This window comes from Aristolochia californica, unplaced genomic scaffold, assembly GCF_029961685.1.
Source record: "Aristolochia californica isolate CCGP_79_NKW_82.1479 unplaced genomic scaffold, dmAriCali1.0.hap1 SCAF_5, whole genome shotgun sequence".
NCBI lineage: Eukaryota > Viridiplantae > Streptophyta > Magnoliopsida > Piperales > Aristolochiaceae > Aristolochia > Aristolochia californica.
Window position 1 is genome coordinate 9,377,280 of NW_027182214.1, and position 24,781 is coordinate 9,402,060.

Sequence of the window (24,781 nt, forward strand, 5' to 3'; positions counted from 1 at the left end):
AGAAGAAACTTTTCATAAAAGCTAAAACAGGCACAGGCCAGATCTACGTACACCCTAAAAAACATTAGTGTCACTATGTCTGCTTTGATGAACAATTGAATTTTTTAAAATATTTGAGATAAGCAGTGAATTAGCACAGGAAAACAGTGAAATAGCAGAAAATTGTTGCAAGGTGGACCCATTCTGTATTTAAGCGGAAACACCAAGAGGCAGTAATCAGATAGCCTAAAGATGAAAAGTATCTCATGAAGTATGTCTAAATATTTGTCCCATATCAGCCAAGCAAATTTCACCTAGAGCTGAATTCATTGTTTTAGTGACCATCATGCAGGAAAACTCTCAGGTCTCGAATTTTTTGACGAAGATCACTTACAAAGCCCCCACGTCATCTATAAGTAGTTTTTCTTTCAAACATAAGGAAATCATGATGACTTACTATTTTCTCATGCAAGTCATTAGTATCTCGTATGACAACCCATTCTCATTGTAGAATTGACTGACCGCAATCATGATGCACTTCAATAAAATTCATGTAAACATAAAATGGTAATGGTTGGGGACAAAACCTGTTCAGTACATGGAGAAAGAAATCCAGTTAGCAGTATGTATGATTCAATGATGCTTTAATGAGATTCTTTTTGGAATTGGACCCTTCATCAGGTGCAAATGTCCTGAGTGATGGACCATGAGTAGATAGGATGTGGATAAGAACCTAGTAGCAATTTCCTCTATTCACCTCACAAAACTCAATCAAATATTACCTGTTACTATTGCAGAGGTGCAGAACAACCTCCCAGGACACCAGTTACCACTATGGATCCCTCAGTGTATTAAACTGACACATAGGAGAACTCACAAAGAACTATATTACGAGTGCAAAATGTCGATAGAATCATCATTTAAACAAGTGAAGAACAATGGGAACCAAAACCAGAAGCATTGTAACAAAAAGAGGTAGTATAAAAATGGCCACTACATGATCTATTGTACATTGCTCTGTTTGGAGATTTACATGACTCACCGATAGCTACAAGTTGATATATGAATCAAATTACGGTGTGTTCATACTGCACGCTTTCGCTTTGATCTCTTGCTCCTCCTCGGTCCAGTATCATCTGGAATTTGTTTGCCTCTACTGGAAGAAGCGATTGCCTCTTGCAAATCTTCTCCCTCCTGTGGTACATAGTAGTTCAGTTGAAATTATCTGGAATAATATTCTGAAAAAGAAAATCTAAAATAAAAGAAACTTTTGAAACAAAAGTTCTTTTCTCCGAAGGGGGCAAATAAGAATTTCTGCAGACACAAGTGATGAGATTATTGTGACGTGACTGCCTCTGAAAAACTAAGCATAAACAATGAGAAGACTTAGAATAGAACAGATATTTTGTCTTTCTTTTGCTTTTGACCTGCCACTTATTTCATTAAGCATAAAAGGACACACCTAGGAAATCATAAAAGACACGACAGACCTTATCACTGGTGTCCCCATCAGAGACATCCTCAGAATCTGTTGCAGAAGCCGTCATAGCTTCTTCTGGCAGGGATTTGTTCATTTTCTTTCTTTTTTCTTCTTCTCTCAATTGCCTAAACCTGTTGTTTAATCCAAACATCAGCAAGAAAATTGAGGACCCATCAAGGTGATGAAGACAAGAACCTTCAACAAATGTGTAACAACCTTTCTCCTTTCTGTTTGGGCTTAGAATCTGCTCGTTTTGCTCTACCTGCACTAATGATTTCAACTGCATCAGCATCAACTGCTGGCTTTGCACCACCCAACTTCCTTAACCAAACTTGTTGGGCTGTACTGAGGATGTTATTGGTGAACCTAGGATAGGAAATAATCACATCAATTATTAAATAAGTGGAAGATGAGTAGCTGACAAAAATGAAAAATTTGATGAGCATATATAACATGTGGAGGCAGTAACAGGTGAAGAAAAATACTAACCAGTAAATGGAGAGTCCAGATGGGACTGACAATGAAAAATAACCAATCATAAGGGGAAGGAATTTGAAGATAAGAAGTGTGTTCTTTTGAGTGGGATCATTAGTCTGTCAACAGAGAACAAAAATCACATATATTCGTTAGAGATTGCAGAGAGTAAAAGAAGAAGCAAAATGGTAAAAAAAAGATCTAGGTGTAAGAGACTCTCCACCTGAGGAGGCTTCATAATCTCCATTGAAACATACTGAGAAATAACAAGAAGCACTGGTAAAACAAGGTAGGCCAGAGTATCAGACCACCCGAGAGGAGGATGACCATCCTGGAAGAGGATGAAAAGTGTAGAAGAACAATTAGCAAGAAACAAAACAGAGAAATATGAGGCATGGTCTGATGTGCTCTAAATAATTTATTTTACCACAAATGGAAATAACCAGGAAATGCCAGATCCACTTTGTCGAGCAGCTATTGTGGTTGGGCCTCCCAAAGAAGGAATCCAAAAGAAGCCTTCTGTCAGCAGCCCCTTCAAGTAAACAAATACAAAGACCAGTTGAAGTAAATTCTTCCAAAATAAATCATATTTCCATGCAAGAAATCATCCAAGAATCAACTTGAAAAGGTTCTGCAGACCTCATTTGCTACATTTGAAAGAGCCTGATATAAGCCAATCCAAACCGGTATCGTAGCCAAGGTAGGGAAACATCCTATTGTGCAAAACAAAATGTTTGAACCACAATGAGTAACAACACAACTTGTAATAGTCATCAATAAAGAAAGAAACAGAAATCAAACATTTAGACTAACAACAGTTGCAGTCATTGAATAAGAAAACTGTTAAGCACCTAACCAATACTACCCAAAAGACCGGCTTGTTAGGAGCGGCAGGCATAGGTACTTAACCCCAGGACCATAACAGTACACCCCACCTTCGCAAGCCGACGTCCACGGCGGCTTAACACTCAACGACGGGGGACGGGTCAAGATCCCATAATCCCTTACGCCCACCACGTCCAGGGCTCGTGACACCCACGCCGGGGAACTCCCCTCGGGGATTTGAACTTGCGACGTGGGAGTCTGCTCTGATACCAAATGTTAAGCACCTAACCAATACTACCCAAAAGACCAGCTTGTTAGGAGCGGAAGACATAGGTACTTAACCCAGGACCATAACATCACACCCCACCTTCGCGAGCCGACGACCACGGCAGCCCACTCTAGCGACAACCCACTCTAGCGACACTAGCCGGACCCGGGTTAAGTTCCTACGGCCTACCAGTAATTTTAATCTGGCCTCTAGGTCGCCCCCTCCGCTTAGGTCGCCCCTCTACTAAGTCGCCCCCTCCGGGATTCAAACTCGCGACATGGGAGCCCGCTCTGATACCAAATGTTAAGCACCTAGCCAATACTATCCAAAAAACCAGCCTGTTAGGAGTGGAAGGCATAGGTACTTAACCCCAGGACTATAACAAAAACCAACATGCCAGAATCGGTCACAGATGAACAATAAATGCTCCTCTCTTTAGAATATCATATATCCACAACAGGTGAATACACATTTTTCTTTATGAGAAGAGTTTTTGGAGGTGAAGCAGCAAAATTTGGAGAATGTGAGTGTGATAAAACTAAGAATATTATAGATCTGTGGCAAAAACCAAGAAAAAAAGAAAGAGCCTATTAGAGAATACTTGCAAGAAATACCTATTGAGTGGGAAAAAGTCTCACATTGAAAAATGGGAAAAAAAGTTAAGTTAAACAATAGGCCTCCTAAGTGGCTAGTCATTTTAGGATAAAACAAACCAGGCTCAACCCAAAAGCCTAACAGTGGTATCAGAGCAAGTCGTGTGTGAGGGCCAAGGCCTAGTTTGTACTCTCTAGGTTTTCTATGTATTGTAGGCTCCATGAAGTAGGAGTTTATGTGTCGTGGGCTCCATGAGATAGGAGTATATGTGCCCTAGACTCCATGAAGTAGGAACCTGTGTGCCCTGTTGAAAGTTTGTTCTCATGTCTCATACCCGTCATGTGCAACGCCTGGACATGAGGGGGAGGGTTGAGTGGGAAAAGTCCCACATTGAAAAAAATGAAGAAAAGTTAATAGCTTACCCTCTAAAGTGGCTAGTCATTTTGGGATGGAACTGGGCTCAACCTAAAAGCCCAACAATACCAATAAGCAAGAAAATAAGAGAGAGACTAGAAATGGCTTAGACACATTCAACATAAACTTAAGTGAGAAGGGTTTTGTTAAAAATTTTAGAAGAAAAGAGATGGGAAAGATTGGGGCTTGTAGACCCTCTACTCTATTTATAATTTGAACAATATAAACAATTACATCCATGCCTCTGCCCTCCTTTAAACCCTAAGAAATGACTTTGTATAGGAAATACTTTCCTAGAAAATAAAGTAAACCAAATTAACTTAATTATACCTTCCAACACTCCCTCTCAAGATGGAGCATATAACTTCAACTTGTTACAAAATTTGTCTCTCAGTATCCCTTTTAAGCATAAAAAGAAAATAAAAATAATTGGTCTTCTTCAGAAACTATGTTCTATGTGGCTTCAAACTTAAAACAATTTGTGGCTTCTGTGATCTTTGGCTTTGAGGTTGTAGTGAGAAAACTATTCTTCTATTTCTCCCTCTTGTTGAAGACATTCAAGTGGTATATCATGTAATTAAGAGAATGAGTGGCATAGTTGTAATTAGTTATAAGTTGCGAGTTTTTTTTTTTTTTTACTTGTTTATGAACTAGGGCATTCAAGCTTACCTATATAAGTAATATAATGAGGGGGAGGAGGATCATTGAACTCTTCTCTGAACCCTGATCTTCACTTCAACTCGTGCCTCACGCAAGCTCTCTTCTCTTCATCCTCTCTTCTCTTCTTTCTTCCTTCTTCTTGGCCCTTCTTCTTCTTCTTCTCAATCTAGTTCCTATGGAACCTTAAGTTGGAATTCTAAGGTTTAAATCAAAGCTAACCAAGTCATGCAAGTATAGAGAAAAAGAGTCTCAAAATTTCAAGCAAGACAAGGTTCGGCCAACTTGAAGAAAGGAAGAGGCTGAAGTCAATTCAGCATGGTCTCTCTTTAATCAGCAAAGTTTCTCTATGTTTTACATTATGAGGGATCAAATTCATGTCTCTAAAAGTTAGAAATTCGTTCATGGTCAAGCCAAGTCAATTCTCAAAAAAAAAAAAAAAAAATCGTTTTTTCTTCAAGTTCAATGGCTGAAACTTGCATGCTCACATGTTGATTATGTAGTTCATTGCTTGCTTCATTTTTATGGTAAAAAATCTTCATTAAAATTTCAAAAATTCCTCAAAGTTCTCCTTGAGTTCAGTCTTATTGAAAAAGTAATTGCTCAATTAATCCATTGAAACCAAAAGTTAGGGCTTGAGGAGTTGTTTTGGAAAGTAGTTCATAGTTCAATTGTGTTTAGGAGCACTTTCATACCAGTTTTTATTTCTTTTTTCCTTGGCTAATTAACAGTGGTTGTTGGCCAATTAGAATTTTGGTTTAAATTCTAAAAGGAGAAGAAAAAAATCAAAAAAATGGAAGCCATACTCGTATGCCTATAGGCTGAGTTTATTCTCTTACTTGATTGCTGAATTCAATGTGTTGTTAGTGTTGTTTTTGAATCTCATTGCATAAGTATTTGTTCATTTGATTCAATCTTGTCCTCTTTCTTCTAAAGCTCATTCAAGAGTGTTGTTTTTCCAAAAAATAAAATTGAGTCATCATGTCTGAAGTTTCAACTCTTCTTCTTCCTCCTCTACATATGCTGATTTCAGTAAAGGAGATCCCTTGCAAATTACTACAATTTCACTAATTTATTACAAGTGGTTGAAGGAAGACACTCTAGTTATCAATTGGCTGATTAATAGCATGGAGGAACATGTAGCGAACAATGTGGTACACGTAGACATAGCCAAAGCAATATGCAACACATGTTTTGAGTTTTATTCTACTCCTGATAATCTTTAGAGGATTTATGATATTTTTCAGAAGATGTGCAACACAAAGAGTAAAGACAACCTTCACAAGTACTTCGCTAGATTCAGAAGGTTACTATACGAATGGAAAATTACACAACCATATGCTCTTGATATTGGCTACACAAGAAAAGCAGGGAGATGACATTGTTTCTGCTATATATCTTGCAAATCTACAATCTTACTTGGATGTTGCCAAGTCATAGGTACTTAGCTCTGCAACAAAACCATCCTTCAATGATGTATGTGCTACCATGCTATGGATTCCGGTTAAGGAATCCAACAATCAGCCAAACCAAGTGGAAAATTCGGCGATGTTCTCCCAAGGGAGAGGGAACAATGGTTATGGTAGAGGAGAAAGAAGAGGTGGAAAGACATCTGGAAAGGAAGAGGCAGAGGTAGAAACGTTCCTACCTCCAGTTCAAATAACACTAATAGTCAACAAAGGAAGAGTACTTTTTGTGGGCTCAACAATCATCTGGTTGAGAATTGTTCAAACCTACATGGGAAACCACCCTACTTACAAAGTTAGTCAAGCATCAAATTCCACTACTAGTGAACCATCTTTAGATCCCTCGAAAAGAAGATTGACCTTATCAGAAGAGGATCATAAATTGTTCCAGAAATTTAAGAGTATGATAGTCACTCCCCAAAGCAACACTGTAGCCACAGTTGCTACTACTTTGTACGTATTCCTTCCTCTCATGTTCTAGCAATTCACCTTGGTTCATTGACTCTGGAGCCTCTGAGCATCTCACAAGTAAAATTGAAAATTTGTCTTTTGTGACACCATGCACTTTAGACCGATTTGTATCTATTGTAGATGGGTCCCAAACAAGGATTCGATGTACTGGTACATCCACCATTTCACATCACTTTCTAATATTTTGTTTGTCCCTCAGTTCCCTTTGAGTCTTATGCCAATGAGTCAATTAACCAAGAAACTAATTTGCTTTGTTACCTTTTTTCTTTCTCACTATGAATTTCACGACATCAAGACATGACAGGTGATTGGTGACGGCCATGAGAGAGGGGGTCTTTACTATATGGATCCTTCCATCCTGAAAGCAGTAACAACAACCACATCAGAAGAGGCTTCTCAATGGCATAAGAGGTTGGGTCATCCCTCCTTAGCAATTAAAAAGTTTAGTTCCTTCCCTTCGTTTTGTTTCACATTTGTCATGTGAGCTTTATGAGCTTGGGAAACACCATAGATTTTTTTTTTCAACCCAGGCAAAACAATATTGTTTCTAGCCTTTTTGCTTTAGTTCATTCAGATGTTTGGGGACTTGTTAAAGTTCCAAATATTTCACAATCCAAGTATTTTTTTATATTGGTGGATGATTACAAAAGAGTTACATGGTTATATTTGATGAAGGATAGGGTAAGTATTTTCTATTTTCACCTCATTTTGTGTCATGGTGAAAAATCAATTCAACACTAGGGTAAAAATCTTTCGATCTGATAACACAAAAAAATATTTTTCCTCTACCTTTCAAAATTTTTACAATAAAAAATGGATCATTTATCAATCCTCATGTGTTTATACACCTCAACAAAATGGTGTCTCAGAAAGAAAACATCGACATCTTATAGAGGTTGGGCGCACTATTATGTTGTCTATGAATGTTCCTCAATTTTATTGGCCCAATGCAGTCCTCGCAACGTGTTTTTTTATTAATTGTATGTCATCGAGTGTGCTACAAGGTGCCACTCCCTTCTCAAAATTGTTTCCTGGTTTGGTTGTTTTCCCTTTGCCACCTAAGGTATTCGGGTGCACCTCTTTTGTTCATCAATTAGGGCCTCACCAAAGTAAATTTCTTCCCTTGGCTATAAAGTGCATTTTCCTATGGTATTCAAAAACCCAAAAGGGCTTTGCGTTACTCTCCATCCTTGAAGAAACATCTAAATCTCAGCCGATGTTTCTTTTTTGGAGAATCAGCCCTATTTCTCAGCTAGCTCTCCTCCTAGTTTTACACCATCTATAGGGATGCCTAAGCCGGTTACTCTTGTGGATTATGATATTCGGACTAAAGACCAACCGTCCGAGGACCCTCTCTCTTTACCATTTGCTCAGTCACCTGGGTGTTAAGTTATGGAGCTTGATCAACGCCCCACACTGAGTCAGTACAATATATTGATTGTTGTTTCATTAAGGGCAATTTGAGGATTTCCCTCTTGTATTGTGGTTGCCCTAATTTTCTCTTTATATTTGGGGCTCCACTATTAGGGTTTTATTCATTCATCCGAGGAGCATGTTGAGTTGTGGCCAGAGAGAGAGGTCAGAGAAAAAACACATGTAAGTGTGTGCGATTTCTCTTGTAAACTATTTCATCTTCATAATGGATTACTGCAGTGGCGGAAGACAGGACGTAGTCACACCTTGAGGCGAACCTGTATAAATCTTGTAGTTTTTTTCGTGTTTGTTTTTCCTCTCCTGCGATTATTATTATTGCTCTTGTTAGTTTGGAATTAGGGCGTCTAATTCCTAACACTGGGGAGTCTTCTGATGATCTTGAGGTATTTTCTCCTCCTTCCTCTCTATAGGATTACGGCTCACCTTATGACACTCAGCCTATTGCTCTTCGCAAAGAACCACGCTCCACTGCTATTAGACATTCGTCCACTTCACACCCTATCTCTCATTATGTTTCCATTCATCGTTTGTCTCTAAGTTGTGTTTCTTTTTTATCTATAATATCTTCTTCCACTATTCCTACCTGTTATGAGGAAGCCCTACATGATCCAAGTTGGAAATATGCCATGGATGAAGAAATACAAACTATGTACAATAATTCCACTTGGAAAGAAAGCAGTTGGGTGCAAATGGGTATTCTCACTCAAGTATAATACAGATGGTTTTGTTGCTCGATAGAAGGCTCGGTTGGTCACTAAAGGTCACTAAAGGTTATACACAGTCTTACGGTATTGATTATGATGAAACATTTTCCCCCGTTGCAAAATTGAACTCTATTCGGGTTCTCATTTCCCTTGCAGCTAAATGAGAGCTCCATTATTTAGATGTCAGGAATGCTTTCTTGAATGGGACTCTATCTAAAGATGTCTACATGAGTGAACCACCAGGTTATGTGATTGAGGGGAAGCAAATATGTCGACCAAATAAGGCAATTTATGGGTTGAAACTGTCTCTTCGAGCTTGGTTTAATAAATTTACCATTGTGGTTACAATACCCGGGTTCAAGAGTGAAAGTGACCACTCAGTGTTCACCAAAAACACCACTAAGGGAAACATTCTTATGGCTGTGTATGTGGATGACATTGTTACTACATGCAGTGATCTTAGTGGCTTTCTGCAGGTTGAGGACCTAAACAAGGAGTTCCAAACCAAAAACCTCGGACTTCTCAAATACTTCTGAGGGATTGAACTTCTTCAATCCAGGCATGGTATAATTCTATCACAGAGGAAGTATGTACTTGATCTGTTGAAGGAAACCGGGATGCTTGGATGTAAGCCAGCTGATACACCCATTGAACCTAATGTTAAGCTGTGTGGTGGAACTGAGAGTGATGTTGATGTTTGTTGGTTTCAGAAGCTAGTTGAAAAACTGATATATCTCATAGTCACAAGACCAGATATATCCTATTCAGTCAGTGTTATCAGTCAATATGTGCATCAACCTCAACAATCGCATTGGGAAGCGTTGGAAAGAATCCTTCGATACTAAAGAAGAGTCCAAGACAAGGATTGCTATACAAATGTCATGGGCACACCGAAATTGACGGTTTTGCTAATGCAAATTGGGTCGGGTCTTCTAATGATAGGAAATCTACGTCTTGCTATTGCACAACAGTTGGAGGCAATCTAGTCACTCGAAGGAGCAAGAAACAAAATTTGGTGGCAAGATCGAGTGTTGAGGCTAAATACCGGGCTATGGCACTAGTAGTGAGTGAGTTGTTATGGCTGAGATCATTCATGACTGAGCTGGGATTTCGGACAACCAAGCCCATGCAACTTCATTCCGATAATCAAACCGCTATCCGTATTGCAACCAATCCAATCTTTAATGAAAGGATCAAGCATATTAAGATAGACTATCACTAGGTTCAGGAAAAACTTCAAGCCGAATTAATAATATCTATGCAGTGTATACCTTCGAGGAATCAATTGATAGACATCTTTACAGAAGCTATTGTTGTGAAGTCACTTACAGATGCATGCACCAAGCTGGGAATATTGATGTTTTTTCACTTGCTTGAAGGGGAGTGTTGAAGACATTCAAGTGGTATATCATGTAATTAAGAGAGTGAGTGGCATATGTTGTAATTAGTTATACGTTGAGAGTTATTTTTTTACTTACTTATGTACTAAGGCATTCAAGCCCACCTATATAACTACTACAGTGAGGAGGAGGAGGGTCACTAAGCTCTTCTCTAGATCCTAATCTTCACTCAAAATGCCTCTCATAGGCTCTCTTCTCTTCATCTTCTCTTTTTTTTTCCTTCTTTTCCCTTCTTCTTCTTCTTCTCAAAACTAGTTCTTATGAATTTAATCCTAGAATTTAACACCTCTCAAACTAGAGGGTATATGCAATGATCCCGTTTGAACATTAACTGAAAAAAAAAATACAACAATCATCTTCCTCCATCTCTCCCTTAATGCAACAATCATCTTCCCTCCATCTCTCCTTTAATGCAACAGTCATCTTCCTTCATCTCCCTTAATAATAAACCATCTCGAGATGCCTCAAGAATAAATGCTAAAGCGAACACAAACTCTCACAACCCCGAACTAGAGGGAAAACCTCAAAAAATGGATAAAAGAAATAAGGGTGACACAAATAAGAAACTTCAAAACTGACACAAAAGATTTTGTTAGAAGATAGGCTCAAGCCCACACGTCTAAGGAAGAAAGCCCACACATCCAAGAGGTGGCATCTTGGTAAATAAAAAAACTTCTCATAAAGATGGCATGAAGATGTAATTACTTATTTATTTATTTCTCTTTCTCTTGTAAGGTTGCAGCCTAAAGGCATTGTAGTCTTTATAACATACACTCAAAAAACAATAATAGAGGCCCTAGGCTAAGAGGTAGAGCATTAAGTTTTCTCCTCTATTCTCAAATTCGTCCAAACTCTCCTCTCCCTTCTCTTGGAAATTGATCTCTAAACTCTCTCCTTTCTCTCTTCTTCTCTTCTTCTTCTCCTTCTACTTCTCCTCTCCCTCTTTGGCTCGAGATCATTATGAAGGAGTCTTAAATTCTATATGGTATCAGAGCTAAGGATTTAGGATTCCCACATTGAAGTGATACTTACCTTTGAAGGTTTCATGTAAGGTGTTCTTGATGGGAAGAGATTCAACCATGGAAAGACAAATGATTATTGGTTATATTTTTCCTTACATCATACTATGTACTGAGCCCTTAATCTCTATATTACATAAAGAAACAAATAGCATTCATATGAGAAGTTGTGAAAGTTAATACTTGGTGTTTAAAGGATATTACGACCTTGATCTTTTTGCACTCAAATATTGCAAGTTTGATCAAGATTGGTTGCCTACAAGGTTATGAAGACCAATTGATTATGAAGTTGATGATTATATGATGGAAAAATGATATGAGACTTGCACAAGACTTAGCATGATCTCTCATTATTCAAGATCAATAGTTTACTTCATTTTTTTAGATTAAATCAAGTTGGTTTATGATTTATGGTACTCGAATTCTTCAAACATATAGAAATTGTTTGAGGGACTTTGCCGAGCAGTTGGTTTTTGGTGATTTATGATTTTTTGGAATTGCTAATTCCTTCTCCAACCCTTTAAGACTTATGACCAATTTCATTGCCTAAAGGATTTTTGAAAATGAGTAAGGGAAATGTGTCTTTTTAAGTGATAAATATGACACATATCATAAGGAAAAGTTGAGTCATGCTTGGGTCAACCACGAGTTCTTGAGTTTTTTAAGACCAAAAAGAGGATTTGAATTAGTATTGAGGGAGTAATTGATCTACTCCACTTAAGATACAATTTTTGGTTTATTTGGAGCCTGATTTAGTGGCTAATGTAGTGGACAAGAACTTATCTTTATTTGAAAGTGGCTGGTATTTGAAAGAAGGTTGTTCAAATTTGATTAAGTGGATTATTTTTATAATTTGAACATTGGATATTTTTGGAAAACATGAGCCTCCCAAGATTGGGGTTTCATTTTGAATACAAGTTCAAATTCTTTGGACTCTTAAAGGTCCTTGAGTTTAAAATTCGGATTGGGAGGAAGGCAACTACCTCACTTGGGTTACATCTTTTTTTGGACAACATATAATTGCTTTAATTGCTTCTTACACTTGAATATTGGATTATATCAGTTCTTCAATATTGGATTATAGCAATTGCGCCATCTTAATTGGAGTTTTAGTTTGATTGGATCTTCATCATATCCTACTCTTGTTTGTGCTTACTAAGCATTGGTTGACTTAAGATGGCTGAAGGAAATACAAGTAGTAAGAGTGACATACTTGAAATTACTACCATTCCCTTAAGGGGATAATCCAATTATCTTAGTTTGTCTCAATCAATTAGAAGGTTTCTTATTACTCGAGACCTTCTTGGTCACTTAAACAAACCTTCTCCACCGATTGATGAAGAAAGTCAATCCTATCTAAAGTGGGTTAATGATGACAATTTGGTAATTAGTTAGCTTATTAATAGAATGGAAGAGCATGTAGCCAACAATATTGTCCACTTAGAATCAGCCAAACAGATTTGGGACACTTGTAGTAAGTTATATTCTAGTACGGCTACTTTACAAAAGTTATTTGATGTATTGCAAAAAATGCTCAATACAAAGCAAGGAGACAATATTCATGAATTTTTTGCTCGGTTTCGGGGTCTACTTCAAGAGTGGAAGACTACTCAACCATATTTCGGTTTAGGAGAGCCAAAGGGGAGCTTTAGCAATAGCAATTTGTTTGACAAATATCAAGTCATACCTTGAAGTTGCTAAGATTCAACTTTTTAGCTCCTCCACACTACCGTCCTTTGATGATATAAGTGTCACATTGCTGCAAATCTCCGATCCATCTCCTAACTCAAATAATGATGCTTTATCTACTATGTATTTCAATAACAGAAGTACATCATCCTCCAACCGAGGCCGTGGCAGAAATTCTAAAGGAGGCCAAACAAGAGGTGGTAGAACCGGTTCTAGTTCCTCTCGCACAGAGCCTCGAGTATGCACTCATTGTGGTTGTCAAAACCACCTTGTGGAAACTTGTCGGAAGCTTCATGGCAAACTACGACTACTCCAACCTCCGTTACCAATGATAGAACGGGAAAAAAAGGCTGACTCACAAACCGGGAAGATGACTCTTACTAATGAAGACTATGAAAAATTTCAGAAAATGAAGTCATTAATGGGGTCTTCCCTTATATCTTCTTCTACGGCTGCTACCACTATCGCTTCAGGTATGCTTTCTTCCATTTCCTCCTCTTCATCTTGGATAATAGACTTTGGGGCCTCCGAACATCTCTCAGGTAACAACATATGCTAATTTTTTTTATCTCCATGTATTCCCGATAAGTTTGTTACTATAGCCAATGATTCCCAAACCAAAGTACTTGGCAAGGGATCATCTTCTATTACACCCTCTATCCCACTTCGAGATTCCTATTTGTTCATCAATTCCCTTTAAACTTACTCTCGGTAGGTCAGCTACAAAACATCTCAATGCTCCATCACCTTCTCACCCTCTTCTTGTGTATTTTAAGATCTAACAATGAAGCGGGTGATTGGTGGAGGCCAAGAAAAGGGGGTTTGTATTACTTGGACATGCCTCCATTAGCTGCACTTTCATCCTCTCCATACGAGGCACAACTTTGGCACAACCGGCTTGGCCATCCTTCTACATCTTCCCTTCGGCATTTATTTTCTTCTTTAAAGTTTTTGTCTACTTTAAATTGCGATGTTTGTTAGTTATGCAAACACCAGAGGAGTACATATTCTCCTCGCCCTACAAATAAAATTATCGCTCTCTCTTCTCAAGTACACTCTGATGTATCTTTGAGTCTCTCAAATATTTCTCAAGTTAAATATTTTGTTAATTTTGCTGAGGTTACTTGGTTATATCTACTTAAAGGACAATCCGAAATATTTACTATCTTTAAGGTCTTTCATGCTATGGTATTAACCCAATTTGGCAAGAAAAATCAAGTACTTTGGTCTGATAATGCTAAAGAGTACTTGTCTAGTGACTTTCAGTCCTTCTATCAAGATAATGTCTTTATCCATCAAACATCATGTGCCTACACACGTCAACAGAATGGTGTTGCTGAAAGAAAGAACCACCATCTCCTTGAGGTTATCCGGGGCCTCCTCTACACCATGAAGGTACCCTACTTTTCTTGGCTTGAGGCCATACTTACTGTTTTCTTATCAATAGGTTACCATCATCTGTACTTGGTCATAAGACTCCATATTTTGTATTATTCCTAGTGAAGACCCATTTTCTCTTTCCGTGAAGGTCTTTGGGTGTACTTGTTTTGTCCATCTCACATCTCCTCATAAAAGTAAATTTGCTCCTCGTTCTATAAAGTGCATTTTCTTGGTTTACTCTCGCACCCAAAAAAGGTTATGTCTGTTACAATCCTACCCTTCGACGGTTACTTGTGTCTAGGGACGTGACATTTTTTAGGACACCTGATTATATTCCTCGAATGATGCTCCTACAGGTCTTTTATTCCCTTCGGCCACTTCTCATCCATTTGTGCCCTTTAATGCCTATGTCACTCCGCCCCCCGAAGCATCGGCCGACACCACACTTGTGGAGTTTTCGGATCCTACCGAGGTAAGTCCTTCCCATATTCCATTTGGTCCATAGTTTGATACTCGACCCATTACTCTAAGAAAAGCACCTCATTTTTGCACAATTTCTCATCCTATCTCCAACTTTATGTCTCACAATCGGTTGTCTTCTACATGTTATCAGTTCCTTGCATCTCTTTCTTCCATCTCTATTCCCAATCCTATCAGAAGGCCCTGAGACATCTAGGATAGAAGGCGGTTATGGATGAGGAAATGCAATCCTTATATGAAAAACAGACATGGAACTTAGCACCGCTTCCGACAAGTAAGAAATCGAAAGGTTGTAAATGGGTTTTTACTCTCAAACATAATCTGGATGGGTTTGTTGCTCACCTTAAGGTACGACTCGTTACTAAAGGGTATACTCAATCTTATGGAGTGGATTATAAGGAGACCTCTCTTGTTGCCAACTTAAATTCAGTACGTATACTGTTATCACTTACCGCTAACTCTTCATGGCCAGTCTATCAACTCGATGTCAAAAATGCTTTCTTAAATGGTGATATGCGGGAGGAAATTTATATGATTCAACCACCTGGTTATGTGGTTGAAGGGGAGTCCATATGCCCCTTAAAGAAGTCCTTATATGGGCTTAAACAATCCCCTCGGACCTGGTTTGATAAATTTAGCCAAACACTACAACGGTTTGGATTTTGTCAATGCTCCATTCGGTATTTATTAAAGATACCTCGAAAGAAAAGACATTAGTGGTTGTGTATGTTGATGATAATGTCTTAACCGGCAATGATGCGAATAGCATACATGAAGTCAAAAACATGATATGTAATGAGTTTAAAACTAAAGATCTTGAACATCTAAATTATTTTCTTGGCATAGAAGTTATTCAATCCAAGTATGGGATAGTATTATCTCAAAGGAAGTATGTCTTGGACCTTCTCGAAGAAACAGGAATGATGGGGTACCGCCCAGTTGACAAACCTATTGATGCGAATTTTAAATTATGTGCAAGTTCTAGAGAAGATATTGATATTGGCAAATATCAAAAACTTGTGGGCAAACTTATCTACCTCGTGGTAACTAGACCAGACATATCATATGTCGTAAGTGTGGTAAGTCGGTACATGCATAAACCACAACTTACCCATTGAAAAGCCTTGGAGGGAATATTACGATACTTAAAAAGAGCCCAAAGAAGAGGATTACTTTATAAGAAAAATGGCCACTTCAACATAGAAGGTTTCTCAGATGTAGATTGGGTTGGATCACCTGATGACAAGAAGTCCAGTTATGGATATTGCACTCTTGTTGGAGGGAACCTGGTTACATGGACAAGCAAGAAGCAAAATGTGGTTACGAGATCTAGTGCAGAAGCAGAATACAGGGTTATAACTCACACAGTCAGTGAACTCCTATGGATTGGGTCCCTTCTTACCGAATTGGAATTTTATAAAGGAGGTTTTATGGGTCTATATTGTGATAACCAAGTAACTATCCATATCACTTCGAACCCAGTCTTCCATGAAAGGAGCAAACACATTGAGGTGGATTGCCACTTTATAAGGGAGAAATTTCAAGTGGGTGTAATCTCCCTCAAACATGTTTCATCACACGAGCAAGTAGCAGATATTCTTACCAAACCGCTTATGTCTAAGATCATATCCTTTATATGTAGCAAACTAGGTATTTATGACGTTTTCTCTCCTCTAGTTTGAGGGGGAGTGTTAAAAGATGGGCTCAAGCCCACACGTTTAAGGAAGAAAACCCACACATCCAAGAGGTGGCATCTTGGTAAATAAGAAAACTTCTCATAAAGATGACATGAAGATGTAATTACTTGTCTATTTATGTCTCTTTCTCTAGTAAGGTTGTAGCCCTAAGGGCATTGTAGTCTTTGTAACATACACTCAAAAAACTATAAATAGAAGCCCTTGGCTAATAGCTACATAGAGCATTAAGTTCTCTCCTCTCTTCTCAAATTTGTCCAAACTCTCCTCTCCTTTCTCTTGGAAATCGATCTCTAAACTCTCTTTCCTTTCTCTCTTCTTCTCTTCTTCTTCTTCTCCTTCTTCTTCTTCTCCTCCCCGTCTTTGGCTCGAGATCATTATGAAGGAGACCTAAATTCTACAAATATCTAATACAAATTAGTAATAACAATTACTAAGCAAGAAAAACGAATAAAAAAAGTATGGCAAAAGAAAACCCACTAAAAGGCAATATAAAACTCACTTAAAAGCAATAAAACACTCATATATAACAAAATAAGAAGATCAACTTAAGGAACTCAAACCAAGGGATTGACACAAGCAATTCTCAAAACATGAGAAAAAATTTCCCAAGGCAAAGTTTGAACCACACAAAGAATTTAAAAGTCCGAACATAAAAAAGAGTTCTCAAACAAAATATAAGGAATTGGTCTAAAAAAATAAGAGGGGGTCTATACAATACGAGATGGAATGGGAGACAGGTAGAATAACATTTTCAACAATACAAAAAACTTATAGGGAATATACTGAAATAAGTGCAATTGAAACACAACTAACTCGAAAGGAATAACAATAAGATATCGCAATGGTAGATGAACCAAAATTAATCATCAAAACCAACTAGAAAAATGCCAGAATTGACCATAATGTTAGCTAGGAAGTAAGACCAAGACTTGATCAGAAAATTAAATAGCTGAGTCAATGAATAAAACGAGACTTCGCTGAGACAATACCTGGGTTAGAAGAAGGTGTGCTCAGATATCAAACTCAAGATCATGAATTGCCCTTTCCAAGCTGCTGCTGGGTATAACTTGCAGCAGCTTTGCACACAATTTCCAAAGCCTTACAAAGCCATTCTGAAATTCTAGATTGATTGTGCTAGATTCCCTCAAATACAGCCTTATGTTAGAAAAAGAATACCTCAACACCAGCTTTGACTTTTCCTTGTACATCTGAAGAAGCTGCTGCCCTAGACTTGGTTGGTATAACTAGCAGCAGGTTTGCACACAATTCCCAAAGCCTTACAATGCCATTCTGAAATTCTAGATTGATTGTGCTAGATTCCCTCAAATACAGCCTTAAGTTAGAAAAAGAATACCGCAACACCAACTTTGACTTTTCCTTGTATATCTGAAGAAGCTGCTGCTCTAGGCTTGGTTTCTTTGTATTATTGATTGAGATGCCGAATTCGGCACGACTTACCCGGCAGGAAATTGTCTTTCGTGAATGTGCAGAACCACCATTAAATCTGAATTTATTTTTTTAATCCAAAATCTTTCCATCGGCCCAGTGTTCCAAATCTGAATTCGAATTTGGTGTCATGGAGATGGAATAACTGCTATAACTGCCCTTGTAGGGCAATTACATTGTTCGTGCCCTTGGGTCTCTGATGGGAAGTTAAGAAGGAATATCACAAGGAGGTGAAGCAACCTGTATATGAAGAAGATAACCACAAGAATTATGATGATGGGCAAGATACTGGGGTTGATCTTGTTGTCGACACTGGAGCTAGAAGAAGCCCGTGGAGGAGATTGACCGAGAACCCTAGCAGAACACCTCAAAGTAGGAGTACTACTCAAATTCCTCTTCCTCTAGTGTGCATTTGAAGAACCTCAAACATTCCAGCTCTATTCACAAGGTCGCGGAGGTTGACGAAACAAAGCTCAAACTTTTCTATTACAACAGAATTTTTGTTGCAGAGAAATTGCAAGACTTCTATCGTGGTGGATGCAAGACACTGGAAGTAGATAGGAGGTCGTAAGGATAGAATTGCAATTCTGTGAGGAGATGGGATTGAGACGCCAAAAAGGACAAAGATTCAATATAATAATAAAAACAGATCATCTATGCATTAGGACCCTAAGAATAATGAGCCAAAACCTCGAAAAAGGTCAAATTCAAGAATGGAATTGTCCAAGAAAGCCAATCCAAGCAATCTGGCTAGCAGGTGTTAAGAAAAAGGAAGATTCACTTAGCTTTCCTTCTGACCAAGTCATAAATAGTTATGAGATCACAAAGTTGTTTGACGCAAAGCACAATGAGGAAGTTCAAGAAAAAGAAATCTAACTTTCAAACCAAAACAGAGAAAAATTGAGAAGTAACACAACTACAGACATTGAAAGATCGAATAATGAAACAACATCTTTGTGGCTTGACAAGGTCAACTCACAAACCCTACTCTAATACCATGTCAGAATTTTCAGGAAAAAAAAAAAGAGATGGGAGAAATTAGGGTTTACAGACCCCTTTCCCCTATCCATAATGTAAATAATATAAAAATTACATCGATATCCCTACTCTTCTTTAAACCCTAGGAAACTACTTTCTACAAGAAAATGTTTTCTTAGAAAAATAAAGTAAACTAAATAAACCTAATTATACCTTCCAATAAGTTCCATCAGTGTTGATTGATGGTCCATTAAGAAGTGGAGGAAGCTGAAAATGACATGGATGGAAGTTGTGTGGGAACACTTGAAAAAAGCCCACCAAACAATGAATGTAGCCATGTTCAAGAAAAGGGATTCATGTAGTTAACCTAATAGAGTAGGGACGCAGCTCTGGTGATGGTTAAGAGCATAATGTAATAAAGAATGTTGTTCTGCAGTCAGAAATTGAACTCCAATCTATCAATAACTTGAGAAAAACAAGTACTTTTGACAGCTTGCAAACTAATGAAGAGAATATAGTGGCTCGGTTTTATACGAAAACTTACTCAAGAAAAGGGTAAAAATTTAGATTTAACCTTCCATTTTTTGAAAGTCAGTATTTGGAAGTTAACACAATGGGAACATCCCCATTCACACCAGCACTTGTTTAAGCAAAGTCATATTAGAGAAAGTCTCTTTAGCAAGTTTTATTTTACAAGATTGAATCTCTGAAGGAGTCTAAACTTCATGAGTCAATTGTTACAAGGTTCTTGCTAAACCAGTTGCCGTAATTTCTCTATGCCTGGATTAGAAAGTCCAAGTTGAGCATTAATTAGTTAGCTTAGTCCTGAGGAAGTCTTATGTTAGTAAGTTTCTTAAATTAGCAGGTCTAGAGCAGAGTTTTAATAGGAAAGTCAGTGTTAGGATGTGCTTATAAATATGAGATTCAAGAGAGTTGTTTTAATTTGGTTTCCAGGCTAAAAGTAATACAATTCAGGCTCAATTTTGGCTCAATTTTGCTTCCTTCATCTCTGTTTTCTTAGTTTTGTTTGCAGAATTTATTCATACTCCAACTATAGTGTCTCAGATGCGTCAATAACTTAGATGATGAGCCAGAAATTTTGACACAAGCAAGGCTAGTGCTCTCATAGTTTCACACATAAAAAAGCACATGCAAGATTTGAGATCCTGGGTTGAGTTTAGTGGTCAACTTTGGTGTCAATGTGACAACATCAGTCATAAACATCAATGTGGAGGATACTCAAAATAAGACCATATATAATCATAAATGTGCCCAAGTACAAAGCTATGTAATGCTTTGGTGATTTCACTCAAGATTTCAACAAATTTACAATAAATAAATAAATAAATAAAAAGGTTACTTCAAATGATAATTTATTGGTAAACCTGCTAGTGGGTTAACCCCAGCTTGCTTGTAGAGTCGAGATGTCTCAAGCTGAATTCTCTCCTAAACTCAAAAGGAAAGGAGCAGAGGATAGGTTATCTTCAAAATAAATCACCCACATCAACTCATAATTTCAGTAGATACAGTTATATGCAAACAAGAATTTTGTAAACTAACAGTAAATAAACACAACAAGATACCAAAAAAAAAAAAAAAAAAAGGTCGTCTTTTTATTTAAAAAAGGGCCATCCCATCATGCTTTCCATTTTGCCTTTCTTTTTTTTTTTTTTAGAATATTTTACATCCATCTGAACAAATTTGACCTTTGCAAATTAAAATGCTATTTTCACACATTAATACTACTAATACTTGCACAGATAAAAAACTTGACTGAGATCATCTCAGAAACCAACAGAGCAAAAGTACAACTGCTAAGCCAGACGATTGAGAACCGGACCTCCTTCCTAAAATTTATGTCCTCCATAAATTCAACAGGTTTGCAACACAATTGCAGGTGTTGGAAAAGGAGAGCTCATGATCACAGCTTGATTTAGTGCATGTAAAGAGGTGCATCAATGTCTTGTAGAGTGAATTACAAGCAGAAGCAATGGCTACCGTAATTCTTGTTACCAATCAATTGTTTTTTATGCGAGATAACACTGAGTATGATTTAATGGCACTCAAAAAGGCAGTGTGAATTCTTTTCAAGTGATCTGGGTTGAAAATTAAGCTTCTGCTTCCAAAGGACATCATAAAGAAATTACTACCTGATTGCCTGCATATCTTTCTTGAATAGCTTTGATCTTAGGTTGGAGGTTTTGCATGGCCAATGTTGACTCAACCTGCCAAAAAATTAAAAGAAGTATTTCCTGAAGAGCACACTTTAAGATGAGAGAGAAATGACATGCAAAACAAAACTAAGATTGTAACACTGAAGTTCCCCCTCAACTTCAAGATGAGAACAGTAGTTCCCATAAACTGAGGAACGTATTGTCTCCATTATGATGAGAAAAGATACAAAAAAAAGAGTCAAAAATCTTTGCCACACCCCAATCATGTCAGTGAGACATGCTACCAGATTAAAATCAGCCACCAATTTCTTCTTTTCGTATCCCAACCAATGAATGAATGAGTGTGTACGGACCTCTGTGTGTGTGTGTGTGTGTGTGTGTGTGTGAGTGGGGTGTGTATGTGTGTGTGTGTGTGGGGGGGGGGGGGGGGGGGGGGGGGGGTGGCGCTGATATGTTGCCCACTCGCTTATAGTCAGAATTTCCAAATCAGGCTGGTCAGATTACACAAATTCAACCAATAACCTACAAGAAGCTCCACGTAGATCCACAGTACAAAAGATCTTGTAATTACTACTTAGGAAGAGTCTTTTTAACCTTGTTAATCTTTTTGGGATGGGTCTCGACCCAATTATAACATGATAATAGAGAGAGTACATGGAAGTGGGCCTTTATTCAATATTATCCACATGTAAGAGTCATAAGAGAGAGCCCACATGTGAGGAGTGTTAAGAACAATCCCATATATGAACTTATACTTGGGAAGAGTCCTTCTAACTTGATTAGTCATTTGAGATGGATCTAGACCTAACTTTAACAAAATGAACCTTGAGATGCTCAGCATTGCACTCTCCTGACCAACATGAGATTGTTATACCGCCAAAAATTTAGATTGTAACAAGGCATACCATTCAACTGCCCCAAGCACCATACAACATAACAAAGATTAAAGATTATACATATCTGAAATCTTTAGATTAAAAAAATAGCTGCTAATCAATATCGATTATAGTCAAACCTATATTTAGTTCTACCAAGAAACTATTCTTAACATAGGCCAGGAAACATATTCAACCCATTCAGGACTAGCAGATCTTGGGTCCAGGATTACTATATCAGAGTCAAGTACCGTACAGGGTACCCAAACTTCTGATAGAATCAGCTTCTGAATATCTGATACATATTACCCAACATGTATAGAAAAAACAATATAGGTCTTCCAGGTACCTTAAAGAACTTACTTTCATTGACAACCCAAACTTAGAATTCTTTGATACTGGATTACATTGGGGACTACAGTTGTTGATCCACCCACCTGTTGCTTTGTCAAAGGTAATGTAGCTATTTTAACAATAACTGTCAGCAAGATGATTGCAAATCCATAGGCATATGGAACATGAACAGCAGAAATCCCGTCCTTCAGCACCTGAGTCATTTACAATGTAAATATATCAGTAGATATCTGTTTTGAAAAGTTCCATAAGTAGATACCGAGTGAAGTACAACCCCCTCCACTTCACACTGAGTAGCATCTATGACTTGTCCAATTCAAAAGCTGAAGAGAGTTCCAACGGTTTTGAATTTATGGTACTTCAGAGAACATACCAATTGTTTGTTCAAAGATGTATTCAAATTTTCATTCTGACTGGAAAAATTAAAGTTAATTTCTTATTTTCCAGCATGCTAAAAGAATTCCATTCAAATTTTCAAAAAATAAAATCAAAAATAAAATTCTCCGAAGAAACTGGTCATGATATTTATCATTCCTCTTGGAGGTATTTCAAGAACTACAGATATAACCACCATAAATACTATTGTTCATATGGTCAAATCGTCCATCTTACAGTACAATGTTAGCTATCACAAAATCGCTCTTCCAATAGTATCAGACAATTAATGGTTGAACCCTGCAGATATGTCTCTTAAAAACTCTCACTTTAATTATCCCATTCTTCGCAGAGGAATTCTATAGCTGAATTCTTCTATGTTTTTATAAGCTTCTCAAAAATTCTCAATGAAGTTACTCCATTATTGGCAGAAGAATTCTAGAGTAGAACTCTTCTCTGTTTTTTTTAATTCTATAGCTGGCGTTGATTAGTATGAAACTGAATTACCTTTAGGACAACTTCCATTGCGTCCGATATAAACCCAAACCATCCTCCATTCTTCTGCACAGCTGCATCAGTCGACGTGGCAGCAGAAGTAGAGTCTGCAGTGGCCACTGCAGCATCTGCGAGAGTGTAAAAGAGGCCTTCCACACGAGAAACAACTTTATCTATATCTACAGAGTCCAACGCGTGCAGAGGAGGGATTTCGTTAAAGCTGAATTTCACTCTCGTGCTGATTTTCCGAGGTCTAAGTAGAAACCTCTCATGGCCGGACCGAGACAGAGAAGGAAGTGGCGGGGAGAGAAATGAAAAAGAAGAAATTAGAGTCTTGGTTGCCATGAGAGAACGTCCAGAATTTCAGACTTCCATGTGAAGAGCGGAGAGGGAATTATCCTCTTTGGACGCAGAGAGGAACAAGAAAGGGTCTGGAACAGAAAAACCACTGTTTTTTATTTATTTATTTTTTCAGTGGGCGAACGAAAATCGCTGATTGACGGCCGTTAAGACGTTTCATAACGTCAACAAGATTTTTACAAAGAGAAAAGAAAAGACAAACTGATTTTACACGGAAATCACGAACGAGTGTCTCAACGCTACGTAAGCAAAATGAGTGGACGTAAACTACCTGCATAAGCAACAAAATCAACTATTTCTAAATTAAGTAGATAAACAATACCGGATTAAATTTTTTTAATTAATTAAATACTCCACTTTCAAAAATTATTTACCAAAATACCTAATCTCAAAGGTCTTCCTATATGGTCAATGCACCAGCATGTAGCCACATCACTCTTCATCCATTGAAACAAAAGAAAAACACCTTTCAATATTCACCTCTCTGCAATGGCCAAAGTTTCTTCAAGCACTAAAAAATTTCCTGATCTAATTGATTGCCTAAAATTGCCTTAATCTACCAAAGAAAGGAATTTCCAAGAAAAACAAAAAAGCTCCTTAAGGAACAAAAAACAATATTTAAAATAAGATTTGGGGACGAGAAAATATATTTTTGTGAGTGTTATAAATTTATCATATCACTATATTATTGCAAATGGGATTTCTATAAGAGTTTTGCCATAGGGTATGCATGAATGATCATTTTTTCACATATTTATCATGACAGTCTAATGCTATATAATCCCAATATGCATTTAATTTAAATAGTTTTTTTTCTGATTTAGGTTGTGAATTTTAGTAAGCATCATGATACACAATCCCACATAAATAGGAATTTTTCTCATTACTGTATTTGTAGAATGAATCCTCAATATATTTTACAGTTTACAAATGCAATGGCACGAACACAAATGAACAGAACAAGTTTACGGGTTGAAAGAGAGAGAAAGACTACACATTTAACAACTCCCACAATCTGAGCGCTTCGGTTGAAAGAGGAATATTTATTTTTCCATAAGTAATGCAAAGGGAGGTTGTCATAAAAAATTTGTGCTCATGGAATGTAGAAGGGTAGCCTTAAAATCATTTCTCTTAGTTAATAAATTTCCTTTCACAAAATGATGGAATTTAGATACTTAAGAGAAAATTTTAATCATCAAATTTTTAAAATTTCCTAATTTTCTTTTCTTTTTCTTTTTCCACATTTATCTAAACAAGATGAACTATACTTCTCTTTTGTTTTCTCTCTCATTT

General features: G+C 37.5%; 1 protein-coding gene across 1 annotated transcript; it reads right to left on the bottom strand.

Moving 5' to 3' along the window:
* Positions 1 to 939: 939 nt before the first annotated feature.
* LOC137966167 (inner membrane protein PPF-1, chloroplastic) lies at positions 940 to 23,544 on the bottom strand. Its single transcript, XM_068812711.1, has 11 exons — positions 23,141 to 23,544; positions 22,342 to 22,452; positions 21,006 to 21,080; positions 20,241 to 20,301; positions 2,573 to 2,646; positions 2,361 to 2,465; positions 2,157 to 2,264; positions 1,949 to 2,052; positions 1,676 to 1,825; positions 1,470 to 1,590; positions 940 to 1,173 (listed from the first exon to the last, which is right to left on the bottom strand). Exons 1-11 carry the CDS (start codon positions 23,471 to 23,473, stop codon positions 1,063 to 1,065), a joined length of 1,353 nt encoding a protein of 450 aa, XP_068668812.1. The 5' UTR covers positions 23,474 to 23,544; the 3' UTR covers positions 940 to 1,062.
* Between the last annotated feature and the right edge of the window lie 1,237 nt (positions 23,545 to 24,781).